Genomic DNA, 19322 nt, shown 5'->3' with positions numbered 1-19322 from the left:
TCTTAAAATCAAGAATTTTTGGAAGCTCACTTTTCAGGGATTCGTCATTTTAGAAATCCGGTAGTTTTAAATTAGACATAAAAATTCCCTGAATCTGCAGTAGAAGTGGGGTCAGTAGACTTCTGGATGAAGGAACCGGTACTATCTAGTTTTTTCCAAACTTTAGACTACAGTTTACTTTGCAGTTTTCATAGGATGCATGGGTTTGGTATTCAGGTACATGGTTAAAATAAGTAATTTAAGTCAAATATTCCTGAGGCCATGACTTGCAGTTTCTGTATAGTTGGCTTGGTACGTGTTGCAGAATCCCAGTTTTGTATTTAAATACACCTTGATTAGGCCACAGAAGATTTTATGACTTGTAAGAACTCAGAAGACCTCTGCGGTCTCTGCCTGAGCGGGAGGTGAGATCGGCGGGCCCCAGCCCAGCGCAATGGACTCCAGCACTCGTGAAAGTTCATTCATTTTCGGCAGTCCGATCCACCTCCTCGCTTCCCAAACGCCGCTGCCTCCCAAAAGCCGCTGTCTCCGAGCTTGATCAAGGGGGGAGCGAGAGAACCCGAAGCATTACCGGGCGCAGCCCTATTGCGGCCATTTTATTGTCTAGGGGCCGGGGAAGCCGGCGGCTCCCGCTGCGGGTGGCGGGCCGAACGCCCAGCGGGGCGGGCGAGCCGGGAGCCTCGGCAGCGAAACGCTAGTAAGGCCCCGCCACGCCGTTCATGGAGGAGAGGGGTGGCAGCGCGACGCGCACCGTTTCCTCGTCCTCCCCGTACGTTTGGAGGAGCCTCTGACGGAGTCTCGGCCAGGCCCGTCTCTCTCGCCGGGCGCCAACGGCAGCTGCTGGGCCAGGCCCGGCTGGCAACCGCCTGGGGGGCTGCTGGTGGCGGACGCGGTGAGGGAGGAGCGGGCGCGCTGCCGCCGCTTCCTCTTGCACGAGGGCCGGAAGGCAGCGCGGCCCGGGCCGCCGTGCGCGCGGACTGGGGAGCGGGAGAGGGCCGGGCCTCGGCGGCGCCGCCGCCGCTGCGGGTCACCCAGCCTTCCGCAGTGGGGGTGGGCGGCGGAGCGCGCAGGCCGGGGGAAGGGCCAGGCCCCGCCGCCTCTCTGGGCGATGGAGTGAGGGAGCGAGGCTCGGCAGCAGGAAGATGGCCGGTGGCGGTGGCGGCGGCGGCTGCAGAGACAGCTTGTTTCTGGAAGGTGCGTGCATGGCTGAGGCGGGGGGGAATGTGGCCCATGGGCTGCGTTTCCCTTCTGGCAACCAGTAAGGGGCACGGTACAGACTGGGGAATGGGGGAGGCGGGCGTGTGTGCATCTGGGGGGAGGGGGGTGGTGGGGGGTGGTGGTGGAAACGGGTCCCCTTTGGGGGACGACAATGAGAGGTGGCTTCGTGGTGGGGGAAGGGTGGGTGCCGTAAGGGGTGGCTTGATTTGGTGAAAGAGACCTGCTTTTGGAGGAGGGGGTAGCGAGGGCGATTTGGTTTCTTAATCTTTTTCTTTCTTTCTTGATTTAATTTTCTGAGGCTTTGGAAGTGCGGCGTTTTCTTTGTGGGGGCAGAGCGCTGAGAGCAGCCTGGGCTTGGTGCACCAGGGCCGGTTTCGCAGCGGGAGGAATCGTCTCTCTGAGGGGCGGTGGGCTGGTGGGCGGCCGGCAAGGTTAGCGCTAGGTGAGGAGGGGAAGCGAGGATTGCTGTGCCGCCTCCCTGCTGCATTTCCCTGCCCCGGCCTAGCCCGTGCTCTTTCCCCCCAGTACAAAATGCGTCTCGTTTGCTTCTAAATTGCTACTTTAATGGTTTGGGGCTGAGGTTAATTTTGGGAGGGGGGTCGTTCTTACATTTGTGATGCGAAGACGATGAACCTATCAGCTGCAACTGAAAGAACCCTTTAGCAAGCCTTGAGTAATTTTTGTGGTGTACAGGTTTGTTGTTTGGTTTTTTGTGGGTTTTTTTTTTTTCCCTGTCACTGTAAAACTCTTAATTATAATGCAAAAAGTACCCTGGAATTCGAATATCTAACTGTTGAGACTTTACAGTTCCACCGATTAAAAAGCAAAATCGGCTATTGTAGTCTTGCAAAATTGCTGTAAACACATATCCTGATGACATAGGCCAGTAGTCTGCTAAATTCTGGTAAATTACCATGATGATAGTGAAGAAAAAGACATGTTAGTGAAATAGATTACTCCTCATAAGTAGAGTTTTTCAAGTCATGGTAAGTTTAGTATTGGAGATTTTGTAGTAGCTATTTTACACAGAATGTACCTCTTGCAGATTTTCTCTTGCGGTGGGATGTTGGATTTTGTTTTTTATTACTAGAGGTCTGGAATAGAAGTACTGTGTGAACAAAATAGTGCCTGTTTGAAATAACTAATTTGAAATTAAGATTTTCAGAAACTCGTTCTAGTTAATAACCGCTATCACATTAGCTCACTTTCACCTTTAAAATGTTTGGTGATGAAATGCAGACCTTCCAATTTTTCTTGACCTCTCTCTGCAGAATATAGTGGTGTTTGTGCAGACATTGAAAAGTATGAGGGTGATGACTAGTCACTGTCTTCTATGTGCACCTTGGCTTCTTGCTGATTGCACAGGTGGCTAAAAAAAGGGACAGATTTAATATACAACAGCCACATGTATTTTACTCCTGAGATCTCTTTCCAACATCAGGACCAACGCTATACTGGATAGCGTCCCCATTGGAAGCTTCAGTATTCCACAGTTGGTGAACTGAGTTACCAGTTGGTTTTGTGTTTGCCCATTATTTGGAGATGTGTTGATTTTAGGACTGATGATGTGATAGAAACCGTTAAGAGTGTGCATGCATGTGTGAAGAAAATGTAATGTGGGTGGTAGTGGCAAAAAATCTCTGAGGTTGGCCCAAGTCTAAATGGGATGATAATACTATAAGGTCTAATGAAAGCCAGTAAACGTTCTACTGATTTGAAGCAAAGGGAAAAAAGGCTTTTGGGCGTTGAGATGTTTGTATTGGAGATATTCACTTCATAGGAGAAAGCGAAGACATAGACTATATATGTGTGTGTATATATATATATATATGTATATATACACACATACGTGATTCTTTTTGATAATTTATATATGGAAATGTACAGGACCATATTATATTAGATCAACCTGATGATGTTAGAACCACCATTATCCAAAAGCTTGACAAGCATGAGAGTGCTAGACTTGTGAACAAGTATACTTCTGAAGTATAACATGGACAAAAATAGGCATAAAAGTGTATAGAGTAGGAAATATAGCAGCTTCCATTGCAAGATGATGATTAATACATGAGGCTAGAGTTATATCTATAACTAGTCTAAGTGTGTATATTTCAGGGACTCTGTTGAAGCCTGTGTAAGCAACAACCAAAAATTGTTTACTTGGTGGTTTTGGAAGTATTATATTAAAGGCTGGTAAAGAGAAGGGGAGGGACTCCTCTGTCCATCCCTGCTGTTAATGTGCAAACCAAATGAATTATGTTCCAAGTGGATGTTAAATCTATCACTAATTGAACTTAGTCTAATGGAAGCTGTGCTGTTTAAATATGTAGCTATATATGTATACATATAAGTACGCAGAAACTTCTGGTGCTGTCATGCTTATGTTGGCTGTCAGTCAGACTTAAGATAAACATACAGTTAAATGATACTGTTTTTCAGTACAGCAGTTGTTTGGAAATTTGGGTTGGATTCTATGTGTCCAGCAAGATACTGCTTTTCTCTCAGTGCAACAGGTGCTACAATGAGGAAATATGGCTGTCACTCTGCTGTTAATGTGCTTCATTTTAATATTTTTATTATTTTATTCTCCACAAAAAAGAAAAAAAAAAAAGTCTTTCCAGAAGGGTGTTCCTTGAGTGATTTATCTGTTGCTTTTCTGGTAATGTTCTTCTTGAACACAGTGATTCAGACTGGTACATGGTTTTTGTCCAGCTTTGCGTATCTAATGTGTCATCATTTTTTATGCTGTGTTGTATAGACTGTTTAATGGAAAATGTGAAAAAGATCCCTAGAACTATAATGTTTGACTCTTCTTAAAGCTGCATTTGTTGTCAATCTAGAGCAGTGCACGTAGGTAATATATCCATTGATATATGTTACCTGCATGTTTACTTTTCTTAAAATTTCAGGATTTTCAGAATTTAGAAGTGTGGAAAGTACCTTGTTTTTTTTATTTAAACTAGTTTGCAAGTGGAATTAGTAAAACATTTCTGAATTTATTTTCCCACAGTAAGGTTTCAAAGGGCAGTGTATGTGGAAATTCACACTAACAAAGTAGACCTGTTGCATGGGAATTGTTTCCTGATTTGGAGGACTAGAAATTTAGTGAGCAGATGTTTTCATATGCAGGAATTTAATATTTTTTAAAAAATTGATAGTCACATCTAAAATATAAAGCATGAACATAAATACAGAGGCAGATATATTTCAGTTTAGAATAGGGGGATGTTCAGCATGTAGGAATGGAGAGAACTGGTGATTATGACCCCTGGAGAGAAATTTTGGAGACTTCTGTTATATTCTGCCTCCTTGGGTATTACTGAGTTGCAAGGCAATTGTAATTTCTATTTTCTAGCCTTAACTGTAAAGTTTCCCTATGTTTGTGCAGTAGGTAACAGGCAAACTTTAAAGTGTTCCTAAAATGCAAGGTTTTTTCCAGGAAAAAAAAAAAGTAGAAAGATTTTAACCTTTCCTCCTGTTTTCTTTTTTTTTTTTTTTTTTTTTTTTTTTGCAATCTCCTGGTGGTTACAGTAAAGTTTCTTTTTGAGGATCTCCTTTCTAAGTAGTGTTTCCAGTACCTACCTTCAGAGCTGCTGAGAGATTTCAGTGCAATCATGACAGGAATTCGCTCAATTTTCATTCCATTTTCTTGGCTACAGGTTTCCTAATAATGATAGGGAAAACTGTGTGGACTTCCCATTAGCAGCAGAGACCTCAGTTTGTCTGCCAGAGGACTCTAGAATGTTTTATTTTTCATTCAACTCAGGTGTAAAGGTCTTTGCCAAAGCAGGGGTTATGAACTTGTGTGTATTCTTTAAGGTACCTGAGATTCTGGAGTGGTACGGAAACACGCAGCCTTTGTGTGTTAGTACATGGATGCAGAATTGCCATTTGAAGTGGTGGTCAGCCTTTCCTGCTTTCTTTATTTTTCCTTTTAATTATATTGAGAAATCTGTGGAGTGGTACAGATTAGTAGGGCAGGATCGGACTTTATATTCAGATAGAATACTTGAAAATTTTCTACCTATGACTCTTTATTTTTCTCTTGTCTTTCTAAGTGTCTCTGAAGGAGTCTCTAACACTTTGCTTATGATGTAGTGGAGATAACTATTAGCTTGAAAATGGGAGAAAGGGATGTTTCAGGTATCATTCACTTTCTGTGTCTTTATCGTAACCAAAGGTCTTGCTTTATGCTACTGAATGCTTCTCTTGTTTCCATCAGTCCTGTCAGTCATAGAAAGATGGAATTGTTTGCGTTGAAAGGGACCTTAAAGCTCATCTAGTTCCAACCCTCCTGCTTTGGGCAGGGACACCCTCCACTAGAACAGGTTGCCCATAGCCCCATCCAACCTGGCCTTGAACACTGACAGGGAGGGGGCAGCCACGGCATCCTTGGGCAACATGTTCCAGTGCCTCACCACCTTCACAGTAAAGAATTTCTTCCTTATATCTGATCTAAATTATTAATATCCTTATATCCAATCTAATTCTTTCAGCGTAAAGCCATTACCCCTTGTCCTATCACTCCATGCCCTTCTAAACAGTCCCTCTACATCTTTCCTCTAGTCCCCTTTTATGTACTGGAACACTCCCTGGAGCCTTCTCTTCTCCAGGCTGAACTACCTTTACTCTATCAGCCTGTCTTCAGTGTGCAGACACGTTCTATTCCTGTCTTCTGTTTTTCTTGAAAGTAGCTTTCAGTCCAAAAGCAGGAAATTCATGACTCTTCCATGGCTTGCTTACATCTCACAGTCCTCTGACTTTGTTCAGCTGTCCCTTCAGTTGTTTTCAGGGTAGGAAACCTAGTAATTGACTTCAATCACAGATTATTTTCTAGGATCAAAACCTACTTGTTGAGAACTGTTTCTCAGCAAACTAAAAGTTAATCTATCTTCTTACTGTCTTTTTATTTTTATGTGCTGATTTAACTTGGATGATAGGTAACATGAAATATTAAGGAAGACACACTGCTTAAAGCATGTAGAAAGATACTTAATAAACTTAGTTTATCTATTAATACTTTATAACGTATGTCACAATATACTTGCTAGTGCATTCTAAAATAATAGCATGTGCCCAAGTTCTCATCTGTATCATCACCTTCTCTTTGAGATGTAGGATTCAAGGAGCCCACTTGTCCTCAACTTTATGAATTGGAAAGCATCTATGCACAATTTTCTGGTTTTCATTGTGGAGGCATTTATTATTTGATAGCTTTTCCTAAGTAGCTACTGCTATAATAGTTTTAGACAATGTGGGGCATACAAACTTTCTGTGTGAGAGTAATTATCTTGTATGGGATGCCTCATCCATTATTTTCTGGCATTTAGTTTTGGTAGTAAAGTACTACTCTTTACTCAGAAAAGGTACAGAAATGCTATTGGATTTTAGTGGCAAAAAAGAATAAATATAGAATGTTCCTAAAAGAGATCCTTACATACTTATTTACCTAAATATAAAAGTATTAACATCATTATGTATCTTGATAGCAAGCATAAACCAACATTTTGCAGACATCTTGCTTGCACAAATACTTCCACAATTGGTCTGTTTGTGTATTTTAGTCTTTTGCTTCTTGTTTTACGTGCAGAGATAAAACATTTATTTATTTAAAACATTTATTTATTTATTTATTTATTGCAATGGGTTCAACAACAACTTTGTTTTTTATTACTCTTGACTATGTATGGATTTCAGTGCGGTATCAGATGTAATCTTTTCTATAGAGTTTTAGTTGTGTCTATTAATTGAGATAATTAAGGGGTGTTAAGGACTTTTGTATTGTAGCAGGTCCTATAATGTGAGACTAACCACCAAACTTGCCACTTCAAAATTTTGCTTTGTAAGAATGTAAGAGGGGTTTTGAGTCATCTCTCATCATTTTGTCTCCTCCCTTCCCACTAATAGCTATTAAACCCTTTTTATCATAAAGTAGTAAGAGATCTCACAGGTAAATAGCTACAAATTCTGTGAAACTTGCACTAGAGAAGTCAAATTACAGTTTTCTGCTGACTGGTGTTAGTACATTAACATTGCATTAGCTTAGTAGTTGGGCCAGGGCAGCTAGAGGACTCTGTGCACAGGACAGTGCATGCCTCCGTCAGTGTGCGTGTGTATTGCAGGCAGGTGTGGCAGAGTGAACAGGATAGATGAAGATACTGAATGAAGGGGTCTGAGGGATCAGAAAATGAGCGGTTGTGGTGATGGAGACTGTGGAAAGGGAACACATTCTTTTTTTGTGAAAACGCAAATGCGATTCTTTTCTTAACTGGGTTGTTCCAAAAGGCACTTCCACTGGGAGATGGAGGACAGAAGGAGGTTTGGAAAGTTCCTTTCTTTTGTCCCATGTTTTAGCGCCTGTTTGGTTTCAATTTGGAGGGTTTTTTATCATAGGTATATTCTTACATAGGTTGAAATCTGTCTGATGCTCTGTATTTGATTACTTCTTGCTTAAGTCTAAGAACATTAAAATATTACTATTCATATTCCTTGTATAGAATTAAACCTGGTGATAATTTTATCTTGCACATTTAATTTTTGAAAGCATATGTTCTTAATCCTTTTTTACTGTGTTCAGCAACTTAGCATATATAACGTTTTCAGGGGAAGCTGATCTTAAGCTGTGGTGAAGCCAAAGTTGGTGTCTTGTGTTGGCCAGGTCAGTTGCTTATGAATGTTGTGATCATATGTGAATACACAGCGGCCTGTGTTGATATCATGATGCAAAAAGAATTATCTGGCAGCCTTTATTTCCCTGATCCTTCACAAATGAGATAAAATAATGTTCTTCATTCTACTGTTGAGGCATTGGAATTTTATGTCCTTCAGAAGATGTTGGAAAGATAGCCAGTTCTTAAATAATGGGTTAAAATCAAATGGGGTATTTTTAATCATTAAATCACTGCCTAATTCAGTGAAACATTTAGGTTGGAAGCTTTTTTTTTTTTTTTTGAGGACTACTAACATGTTGTAAGTAGAGCTTAGTAGTTCATTAGTACACAGATGCATTTGTGAGATGTCTTTTGAGTACTTTTAATAGAATGTTGAAAAAGTACTGAAAACTTAATGGTCTTGTATGGTGTAGTTTCCCTGCACAGAGCTGGGGATTGTGCCAAATGGAATTCAGTCTCTGAATTACAGTCTAGTATAAATCAGAATACAGAATGGCTAATGGTTGTTTGGGTACTGTAGCTAGCAGGAATGACTAAGAGCAAATAACTTGAGAACTTGTTTTGTTTTTATTTATGGAATAACATCTGCCATGAGTTAAAAGAAGTAGCATTTTGGCAATGCTATTGTTTGACTAACTTTTTTTCTAAATAATCTGTGGAAGGAATTATGTTCTAATATATAAGTGAAAGGATTGTAGGAAATGCATGAGTACTTAATGTGCACTAGCAATTTGCAGTATGAATATAAAATTTGAAAAGAATGCTTTCAAAATACGCTGTCCAAAGAATAGTGAAATGATTAAGGTGTAATGCTACTGCCTTGTACAGGGGAATGATAAATTGGGTGTACGGATTCTCTAAAGCAGTGAACTGTGACGTTGCTGCTTTTATCTTATCAGACTCCATTTTGGCTGCAAAGCTGCATGCATGCCAACTGTTTATGGGTTCTTTTTGCAAGGCTTAAAATTACTAGCTGGTTTGGGTATAGGGACTAACAACATTATTAACTGATTAGAGGGAGTTAGGTGTTGCAGCTGTGTCCTCTTAGCGTCACGGCTGCAGGTGTGGGGAAGGGAGAGGTCTGCTTCTCTTACCCCTTCGCTCCCCTCCGAATTCCAGCCTCTTGGTGTGCCTGTACTGTCCACCACCCCTGAGATTTACCAGTTTATTACCAAAGAGATTGAGCTTGCTTTGCCAAACCTCTGTTGAGTTTGCTCACTGAGTGGGAGAGGCTTGGATTGGGGAGAGCAGACAGACTTTGCTTGTAGATAGGAATAGGACATCCCCCCCTTTCATCTGTCTCTGGTGAGCTGTTAAGTCAGGTTAAGGTGTATTACGTACCTTACATGAATGTATTTATTCTAAAGTTTAACAGCAGCTTTATTCTGCCCAGGGAAATTCCGTTATTTTAAATAACAGGTTAACTTCTGTGAAGGACAAGTTTATGGGAAGACTGGAGATTGGAGGGAGTAAATTAACAGTCTGTGGTTATTCTTCCCAGGTTGGTCAGTAGGCCTTTGGAAAGTTTTTGTTAACGGGCAAGTGCTGTAAGTGCTACAGGTGTTGCAGGAGGCAAGGAAACATTTCTAAACACACATCCTAGTAATTCCTATGAAATAATAATTGGGAGTGAAAGACATTGAATTTGGGATATTTTTCTCTGATCGAATATTGGATGATTATAAATAAAAAACAGTGATGATCCAGAAACTCTTTGCAAAGCCTTCCTAGGGTTTTCTTCGTTTTCAGACTTGCTGGAGTGGTCTCCCTGTTTTTATGTGTGTGTGTGGTTGTTTCTTTTTTTTTAATAAGACTTACCACAACAATGTTTTAGAAATGATAAATAGCAATAATATTTTCCTGGTGTGGTAAAACATAATACTGTATGACATAATCTTAAGACAATTATGTAAGAAATAGATGCAGAAGTATTTGTTATTTCATGAGTGTTCTTTCCAGTGCTGTACAGTTGTTTCACTTGTACTAAAATTTATTCTGCCAATGTTTTTTTATTAATGCTGTAGGATAGAATGTTGTGTGTGTTTGGCATGTTCAATTTTTATGGCTCATTTAGCAAAATATGAATATCCTGCTGATGACAGAATTTAATATGACAGTCTAACAGAAAGATTATTTAGGAGCCCATTAGATGAGAATTTGAACTATGCAGTAGATGTAAATACTAAACCTAACAATTGTCTTTGTAATTTCTGAGGCTCACTTCGAGTACTACATAGTAGAATCCATTGCGATGACTTTTACTAAATCTTACCAGTTTATTAAAGGCAAATAAAGGATCCTTCATAATTGGGAATGAACTGCCAAAAAGCGAACTTTGGAATACACTGCTCCAGGTTATGATCATTGCCAATACCTGGTGCAGTGTGGCAGTAAACCTTTAACTGAGACTGCTACTTCTGCCGTAATGGAAATAAGTTATAGCTGACTATCTGATGAATCACACACAAATAATCTGTCATTAATGTAGTAAAGAAGTTATTTGTCATCTAGCAAAGCCTTTGTTAGGTGGAAAAGGCACTGCTCCGTACTTGGAAGGTTGTTCTACTCTGTGCCCTGCCTGTGATAGAAAGAGCTGATAAATGAAGGTAAGTGTGAGTTTCATGTTTAGATGAAGGTTACTGAAGCTCATCTCCAGTTGCAGGTCTCTTAAGAAGTTAGATGAGTTGCTTCAGCTGTCTGTTGAGTGGGGTTTTTTTGGGGTTGGTTTGTTTGTTTTTTTAAAGTAGGTACATAGCAGTGCAATTAAAGTGGAATTATTTTGTTATATTAAAAATAATTGATGGATAGCACTTCCTCAACTTCACTGCCTTTTCAGGTAATCACTGAGAAAAATATGTTTTTCAGGAATGCTAGTTATCTTCTAGGGTTTTTTTTTTTAAATAAAGCCTGCTTAGTGAATTTTAGCATACTGTGCTTTAGGTAGCAGTTTTCAGTTTTTGTTAAACTCATTGATTTCAGGTCTAGTGAAGTCTGATACTTCCATTATAGAAAATTCAGTGTTTTTAATGCAGCAATTTAGTTGCATTATTACATCATGCCTCACTGCATTGATCTCTAATTGCATAAGGAGTTAAAAGTATGTAGTGTATCTAGTGTGAGCAGGAGGCTGTTGCTTATGTTTGTGTTGCATTTCTCTGATTTTAATAAGCAGACACAATTTACTTGGTTTTTAACTGTATGTGTATTTGCAGGATCACTTTCTAACTCTTCACAGTCCCCGTGTTTGGGGCCATGCAATTAATTGTACCAGCAATTTACAGCACAGGCGGGCTTAACCTAACTGCTCTGTGCTGCTCAGGGTGATGGTCCTGCTGCCCCTCCCTCCCAGAGATAGCAGCTCTCACAGCTTTGCTTGAGTCCACACCAGCTCTTGGCTGGCTTCATGGCAAGGTGGCTGAAGGAACTAAATAGGCAGAAAACTAATCCTAGGCAGGGGGGAGGGAAGCGTTGGTGGACCTGGTTTGTGCAATCTAATCCAACTGACTGCCCTCTCTTATGTGTATGAAAGCGTTCCAGTGTCACTAAGAATAGGGAGGAAAAACAGGTCTTTGGCCTTTTAAAGAAAGGCAAATGCAAATTTTTCTCACAGCTGAGTTTAACTAACTCTTTCATCCTCCTTTTGTCCTTTCTTTACTCAGATTTTTCTGAGATGTACCGTTTTCATTTGATCAAATTATTGAGGTTTTCTTACTGTGTGCTTTTTGAGATTGAGATTTCTTTTTGTGTGCTTTGTTTTTTTTACTGTCCATTTCAGGTGAACTTTGAACAGTTTACAGTATCAAAAAGGTGCCTTGATTTTTTTTTTTCTGCTTTAATTATCTTTTAATGTTTATTCTCCTGTCCTATGTTTGCATATTTTCTTGTAGAAGTCATGGAACCTTTCTAGACTTTAATTTCTGTATGTTTTTATAAAGGAGATAATATCTACCTGACAGTGTCTTGGAAAGTTTGCAGGATAAGTACAGAAGTGCTAAATAATATAAATCCTTGATTTATTTTTTTTTTCTTCTTCTTCCTTTTGGTATGTTGATACAGTGCTTTAATTTAACCTGACATTCCAGTTATTGCAGCAATCCTGAAAATCTTCTCAATGTGTTGGTTGTCTAATGTCCAGGTAGTTAGTATAGGTTATTAATCTTATTCAGTATGTAACTGCCTTTCAGCACTTTAAAACTATATTACTGTTTGTTTAATGCTGTTATATTCTTGGTTGCACAAGCTTAGCTTTTTTTATTAAGATGGATCCCACAGTGCCTAAGTAAGTCTGAAATCAGAAGTGTGCAAATCAGATGCATGATACATTGTATTTCCTGCTGTGTTTTGCTTACCTTAAAAAAAATATTGAGTGTTCAGAATTTGAGATCATATATGATTAACATCACATACTGATTTGCCACAGAAATCCTATTCTGAAATTCTTAGTCATGTTTCTTGAAATGGCTTGTTATCTTTATGTACTTTTTCGCATTTTGAGAGCAATTTGGCAGTTTAGAATTTGCCCCTAGCCTGTCGTAACCTTTTATCGTCCAGTGTTTCCTACAAAATGGGAAAATATCTCTCCTGTAGTTGTCTTTCCCATAAAAACACTGACATTTTCTACTACTTTTCTGAATTTTTAGTATTTCTCCAGTCTAACATAGGAAGTCTAATCATATGAAAGTAGGGAATTATATATATTCATTACGCTAGTGATGAAAAAATTGCCCTTTTTGTTTATTTATTCTTTTTTTTTTCCTTTATCATTGCATTTTGCTTTTGATGTTATTTAAATGATTTTACTTGTGTGAAAAGTTGAGTGGCAGACTTACTAAGAGAAAAGAAGGAAAGTGACTGAGGTACTTCATTTTGGATATGTTTGTGATGGTGGTGCCGTTGCCTTAGGTAATGTTTTGTACCTATGAGTACTCTCTGGTTTTATTTGACTGCCGGTTGAAGTCACATGGGTTGGAACCTCCTGTCCAAGACAAGCCCGGCTAGAGCAGGGTGCTCAGGGCTTTGTTGAATCTCCGTAACATCTCAGGTCAACTTGGTCCACTCTTGAGCACTCTCATGGTAAAAAAATCAATTCTTCCATGGAGTTGGAATTTTCTTCATTCCAGCTTGTATTCAGTGCATCTCTGGAGAGTTTGACTTTATCTTCTCTCTGCCCTAGGTGGTTGAAGACAGCAAAAAGTTCTCCCCTCCCCACTTTTAATATATAAACCCATCTTTTTTAGCCTCCTCTTATATGACATGTGCTCGCTCCCCTCGGCTATCTTGACATGTGTTCACTGAACTTGCTGTAGTGTGTCAGTGTCTTTGTAACACTGGAGAACTGAAACCGGAATGAAGTACTCAGGTTACAGTTTCATGCGGAAGTGCTATTTGGAGGGGAAGTCACTTCTCTTTACTGCTGTCTAAAGTTTTGCTAATATGTCGTGTGGTTGGCCTGCCTTGCCATAGGGGTGCACTGCTGACCTGTGTTTAATTTGCTGTCTGTTACATCCCCTAGATCACCTTGAAGAGCTGCTTTCTATCCAGTTCTCCACCTGCCCTGCTGCTTGGCTTATTTGGTCCCAGATGCGGGACTTGGCAGTTGCTTTCGTTAAACTTGATAAGGTTCTTTTCAGCTCATTTCTCCAGCCTGTCAGGTCCCTCTGAATAGCAGCCCTGGCTTCCGATGTATCAGCTACTTCCATCAATTTGGTATCGTCTGCAAACTTTCTGAGTGCACTTGATACCAGTGTTATTAACAAAGACATCAGACAGTATTGGCTTCAGTACTAATCACAGAGGGATGCCAGCAGCCGTATTTGTACTGTTAGTCATCACCTTTTGATCCAAATGGTCCAGCTGGTTTTTCCCCTCACCTTCTCATTTATTTCATAGAATCATGGAATCATAGAATGTGTCAGATTGGAAAGGATCTTTAAAGGTCATCTACTCCAAACCCCCAGCGGTAAGCAGGGACATCTTCACTAGATCAGGTCACTCAGAGCCCCATCAAGCCTGACCTTGAATATCTCTAGGGGTGGGGCCTCCACTACCTCTCTGGGCAACCTGTTCCAGTGAACTACCACAATCATATTGGAGAACATTTTCTTTATATCCAACCTAAATCTCCCCTTTCGAGTTTAAAACCATCACCCATTGTCCTATTGCTACACGCTCTCGTGAACAGTTCTTCCCCAGCTTTCTTAGAGACACATTTCAGGTGTTGCAATAACGTCCCCCTATAGCCTTCTCTTCTCCAAGATGAACAAGCCCAACTCCCTCAGCCTGTCTTGGTAGGAGAGGTGCTCCAGCCCTTTGATCATTTTTGTGGCCCTTCTCTGGATGCACTCCGACAGGTCCACGTCTTTGTTGTGTTGATTGCTCTAAAACTGGATGCAGTATTCCAAGTGAGGTCTTTCCAGAGCAGAGTAGAGGGGCAGAATCACCTCTCTCAGTCTGCTGGCCATGCTTCTTTTGATGCAGCCCAGGATGCTGTTGGCTTTCTGGGCTGCAGATGCACATTGGTGGCTTGTGTCCATATTTACTCAGTCCATGTCTCGATTCTGCCAGCAAGGACCTCGTAGAATGCGTTTGGGTTAGTTGGGCACAGTTTGCCTTTGATAAATCTATGCTGGATATTCACATTCTTGTCACGTTCCTGGTAATGGATTCCTGAAAGATTTGATCCATAACCATATCGGGGGTTAAGCTGAAGCAGACTAGCCTGCAGTTCACCACGTCATCCTTGTTGCCTATGCTGAAGATAGGTGTGACGTTTTTCCAATAATCGGGAACCTCTCTCATGCTATGGCCATTCAAAGATAATCTAGAATGGTCTGATGGTGACATTGACAAGCTTCCTCAACATCATCAGATGCATCCTGCCTTATGTGGTGGACTTAAACATGTACAACTGGCTTATGTATTCTTCTAGTCAAATCTTCCTTGACAATGGGTGATGTTGCATTCCTAAAGCTTCTGCTGGTAGAATTGGGGAAATGTGAGGTCACAGTGCAGAATTTACCAGTGAAATTCGGAGGGGCAAAAAAGTCTTCAGTTTTTTCCATGTCCTTTGTCACTAAGTTCCTGTCTCCTTGAACACTGAGCCCATGTTTTCCTTAGTATTCCTTTGTTACTGTGTAGGTGAAGAAGCCCTCTTAAAGTAGTTCTGCATTGCTTTCTGATGCTATCATAAGGGGTGCATTCTTGGGTGATACCTCTACACCTCTGTTGGGAGAATGGGTAGAAAAGGCCAAGAAACATTAGTTGTCTGTTGTGTGGTTACCACTTCTATCTTACCAGAAAAACCTTCAAAGACATCACAAAGACAATGTTTAAAGCACTTCAAAGCTCTGCCCTCCTCTTATCTTTGTCTGTTACTCCTTGTTAATACTCAGAAAATATTAAACACAGTTCAGCAAATTTTAAATTTAGGCAGCTCTGTGTTCTTGAATCCAGTCATTCTACATGGTGTTCCTTACAATGAGCAACCCAATGTCTGTGAAAGTCCCAGTAGTTTATCTGAATATGCAAAATTCCATCTTTGGACTACAGACCTCTTACAAATGCTTTTTCTTTGCAAACGTTTTGTCCAGGAGTGGAAGCTCTGTATTTAGGCAATGTATTTAATCATTGTTCTAAGGGTGGGTTTTTTTTTATTAGTTACCTGAGAAATTAGAGTGCCTTCAGCTGTGAAAGAATGTCCATGCTTTGTGTAGTCCATAACAGTGGTAAGGAACTTCACTACTGAATTCCGTGCTTCATGTAATATCTCACTGTCAGTTTATTATTACTGCCTATTATTGGAAGTGCTTTTGACAGGCGTTTTGCATGTGTAGCTAATTTAGGGAGAGTAAAGTTAAATCATATTTATGCAATGGATCTCTACATCTGTACCTATAAATGTAGGTTCCATGCAAATTTCTTTTGTAGCCTTAGCGCCTAAAACAGTCTTGATTCCCGGATGCCCCTTACCTCTGCTGTGCTGTGCTTGTGTGGTTGAACAGAAGAGGGAACTAATACGGGTGCAGGACAGGAGCAAGAAGCCTCAGCTTTTAGGAAGTATGAGGGATATGTAAAACTGTTTGCATAGTGCTGCTTCAGAATGTGAAAATGCAACCTCATTGTGATCGCATAGTTGACATACTAGACCCAATGGTATCAAAGATGGGAGATAAAAAGCTGTTTTGCGTAGAAGCCTTGAAGAAGCCTGTCTGCAAGAATAATGGAACAGTGGGTAAAGTAAAACAATTAAAAATATGTCTGTGTCAGATTTTATGAGTACTTGTATCCTCTTAACAATATATGTGATGACTCTAAATGAACAACAGATTAGCAAGCTCAGAAGCAATCTTTTTGGTTTGTCTTCATCCAGACTCATATTTAAGTAATGATTCTGAGCACAGTTAAATGAATTTGCATTCTTTGTGTGAATCCAGCATCTGATAAGTTGGTTGCAGTTGTGATGGTCTAAGCATTTATAAGATGAAGCTTATTTCTTCTTTTCAGACCAGTATAACTGGGGAAAAAATAATATAAACTTTAAGGTTCTCCTGGAAAAATTCCTTGGTCGTGAACCAAACCTTTGTTTGCTTTAGATTTCATGTTTAGTGTCATTCTTGGACACACAGAAAGAGACATGATCTCAGCAGACAAAAGAATCACAGCATCACAGCATCACAGAATTGTAGGGGTTGGAAGGGACCTCAAGAGATCATCAGGTCCAACCCCCAAGAAAGACTTGTAAAAGCTTCTTTATGTTGTAATATAAACTTTGAAGTCTCTACTGTTGTATTCCAGGGGTGGTGGGAAGTTCTTCTGGCAAGTCAGTGATAAATCTGAAAAAGTTGCTCTTCTAGAAAAGTTGGTGTTTGTGTGGTCAGTAAATGCACCTGGTATGTGTGGTGGGTTCGACCTTGGCTGATTGCCAGGTGCCCACCAAGCCACTTTTGTCACTCCCATCCTTAAATGGACAGTGGAGGGAAAGTGTGATGAAAGGCTCATGGTCAAGGTATGGACAGGGAAAGAGCAATCACCGATTACCAGCATGGGCAAACCAGATTCTACTTGTGGAAATTAATTTATTGTCAATCAGAAAAGCATAATAAGTAATAAAACCAAATCTAAAACCATCTGCCCCACCCCTCCCTTTTTCCCAGGTTTATCTTCATTCCTGATTTTTCTCTATCTCCTCCTCCCAAGCAACATAGGGGGACGGGGAATGGAGGTTGCAGTCAATTCATCACACGTTGCCTCATGCTGCTCCTTCCTCCCCAAGGAGAGGACTCCTCACACTCTTGCCCTGCTCTGGGGTGGTCTCTGCCCCAGTGTTCCATGAGCTCTAGCATGAATCCTCTCCATGGGCTCCAGTTCCCTTCCACAGGCTGCAGCCCTTCAGGAACTGACTGCTCCAGTGTGCGTCCCCCCCATGGGGTGACAAGTCCTGCCAGCAAACCTGCTTCTGCGTGGGCTTCTGTCCCTGTGGGGCCACAGGTCCTGCCAGGAGCTTGCCAGCATGGACTTCCTACAGGGTCACAGCCTCCTTTGAGTGCCTCCACCTATTCTGGCATGGGGTCCTCTGCAGGCTGTGGGTGGAATCTGCTCCCCATCATCCACCATGGGCTGCAGAACAACCTGCTTCACCGTGGTCTTCGCCATGAGCTACAGGGGAATCTCTGCTCTCATACTGGAGCACCTTCTTCCCCTCCTTCTTCACTAACCTTTTTGGCTACATGGCTGTTTCTCACATTGTTACTCCTCTCCCAGCTGATATTGCACAGTGGTTTTCTTCCCTTTCTTACTCTCATCCCAGAGGTGCTACCACTGTTGAACAAATAGATATATTTTTCTGGTCAGCTGTAACAGAGATTCATATGGAATGATCGACCTTAGAGCACAAAGTACAAGATGTGCAAAAAATATTCTGAGATTTACCTTCTGTTTGACACGAGCACTTCACTAAATTCTGTATATGTCATTTCTCACTTAAGTCTTTTAGGCAGGCAGAATTTAAAAGGTTTTGTGGTTGTTTATAGGGTTTTTTTTGCAGATGCACAACTTTGCTCTTATCTCATGGAGATTCTCTGTGAACTTTTTTCCTCACATTTAGGAATTTCTTAATTAGACTGTCAAATGATAGTAAGTGGCTAAAGGAGTTTTCAGAACAGGCTTCTGTTGGCATAATACCTTAGGGCCAGGTCTGCTTATTAGAATATTTTTACGCCTTCTGGATATCAATGTGTCTTGCTGATTAAAATGGCCTTGGTAACACACATAGTAAAAATTGCAACATAGAGGTTCCAAATTTTACTACAGAATAGTTGGAAACTTAGCCTGTATGACAGATGATGTTTTATCCCTCTTAAAAAAAACCCACAGCCTTGTATAGAATCAGTTCTCAAGTTACCATCCAGATCAAGTTAACTAAGTTAAGAGAACAGTCTGGCTAACATGATGGTGTACATCTAGATTTATACTTTTGGTAGGATAAAGAATGCAAGAGAGAGTGAAAACTGATCCAGAGCTGGGTACTAAAACTTCTCTTCCATGAAGACCTGATCTGGTCTGTAGTGGTGGACAAATCATCTGGTACGGAAATGCTTAATTTAATAAAAACCCTACAGAAAATCTTAAACTTTTTGAAAAGGAGCTAGGAGATGTAGCCAGAGTGTAAAGTATTTGCAGATAGCTTGGGAGGTTTTAAAGACACCATGCTGGAGTCCTACAGCATGTCTGTATCTATATAGACTTAAAAAGCCCCCCAAGTGTTGGCATAGCTGAATAGCGAGGTAAGAGGAGTTGTCTGAAATAAAACATTGTTCTTCTTGAACCTGAACTTTCATCTCAGTGAGGAAAGTAGCAAATAGTAAAAGAGCTGGTGGATTAAACCTGTACTTATAATGAGGCAGAGAAAAAAAAAATTAACTCCTCTGGTGAATAACAGGCATGAAAACTATTGTTAAATCTTTCTTCAAACTCAGCGGAGTTTGGAGAGTATCTGTAGGGTCAGTAGACAACCAAGTTGTAAAAGATGGCTTTGGAGAATAAGGGCATAGCTGAAAAACAGAACTGCTTGCACTCACTTTGGCAGCACATAGATGTTATCATGCCAGAATATTTCTTAAGAAGGAATGTGACTGTATATGGCTCAAAATGTAACATCACTGGAAGAAATTGCAGTGCGTTAAGCAAACAACAAACAAGACAGAAGGATCATACGGCATTCATACAAGTGTTGGAAGAGGAGCTCTGGGATAAAGGAGCTAATGACTGTAGTGCTTGTTGGTCAACATCTTTCTGCTACAGGGGAAGAAGGTAGCTAGTATTATAGCAACTTTTTAAAGGCAGTGGAGGTATTTGAGAAATGTTACATCAGTGAGCTTTGTAACCATAGAACACAAATTTGTCAAAATAATAACGGAGACCAGAATTAATTTT

At 40.6% G+C, this 19322-nt stretch overlaps 1 protein-coding gene across 1 annotated transcript in view; it reads left to right on the top strand.

The window, feature by feature from the left end:
- Nucleotides 1-1081: 1081 nt before the first annotated feature.
- The window catches only part of SENP6 (SUMO specific peptidase 6), an 82095-nt gene continuing 63854 nt past the window's right edge, over nt 1082-19322 (top strand). The window contains exon 1 of the mRNA XM_084261337.1: nt 1082-1194. Coding sequence (XP_084117463.1) covers nt 1143-1194 — 52 coding nt within the window. The 5' untranslated portion in view covers nt 1082-1142. The remainder of the gene's footprint in view (nt 1195-19322) is intronic.

Source organism: Gallinula chloropus (genome assembly GCF_964237585.1).
Source record: "Gallinula chloropus genome assembly, chromosome: 3".
Classification (NCBI taxonomy): Eukaryota; Metazoa; Chordata; class Aves; order Gruiformes; family Rallidae; genus Gallinula; species Gallinula chloropus.
This window is presented reverse-complemented; position numbering and strand designations above follow the sequence as displayed.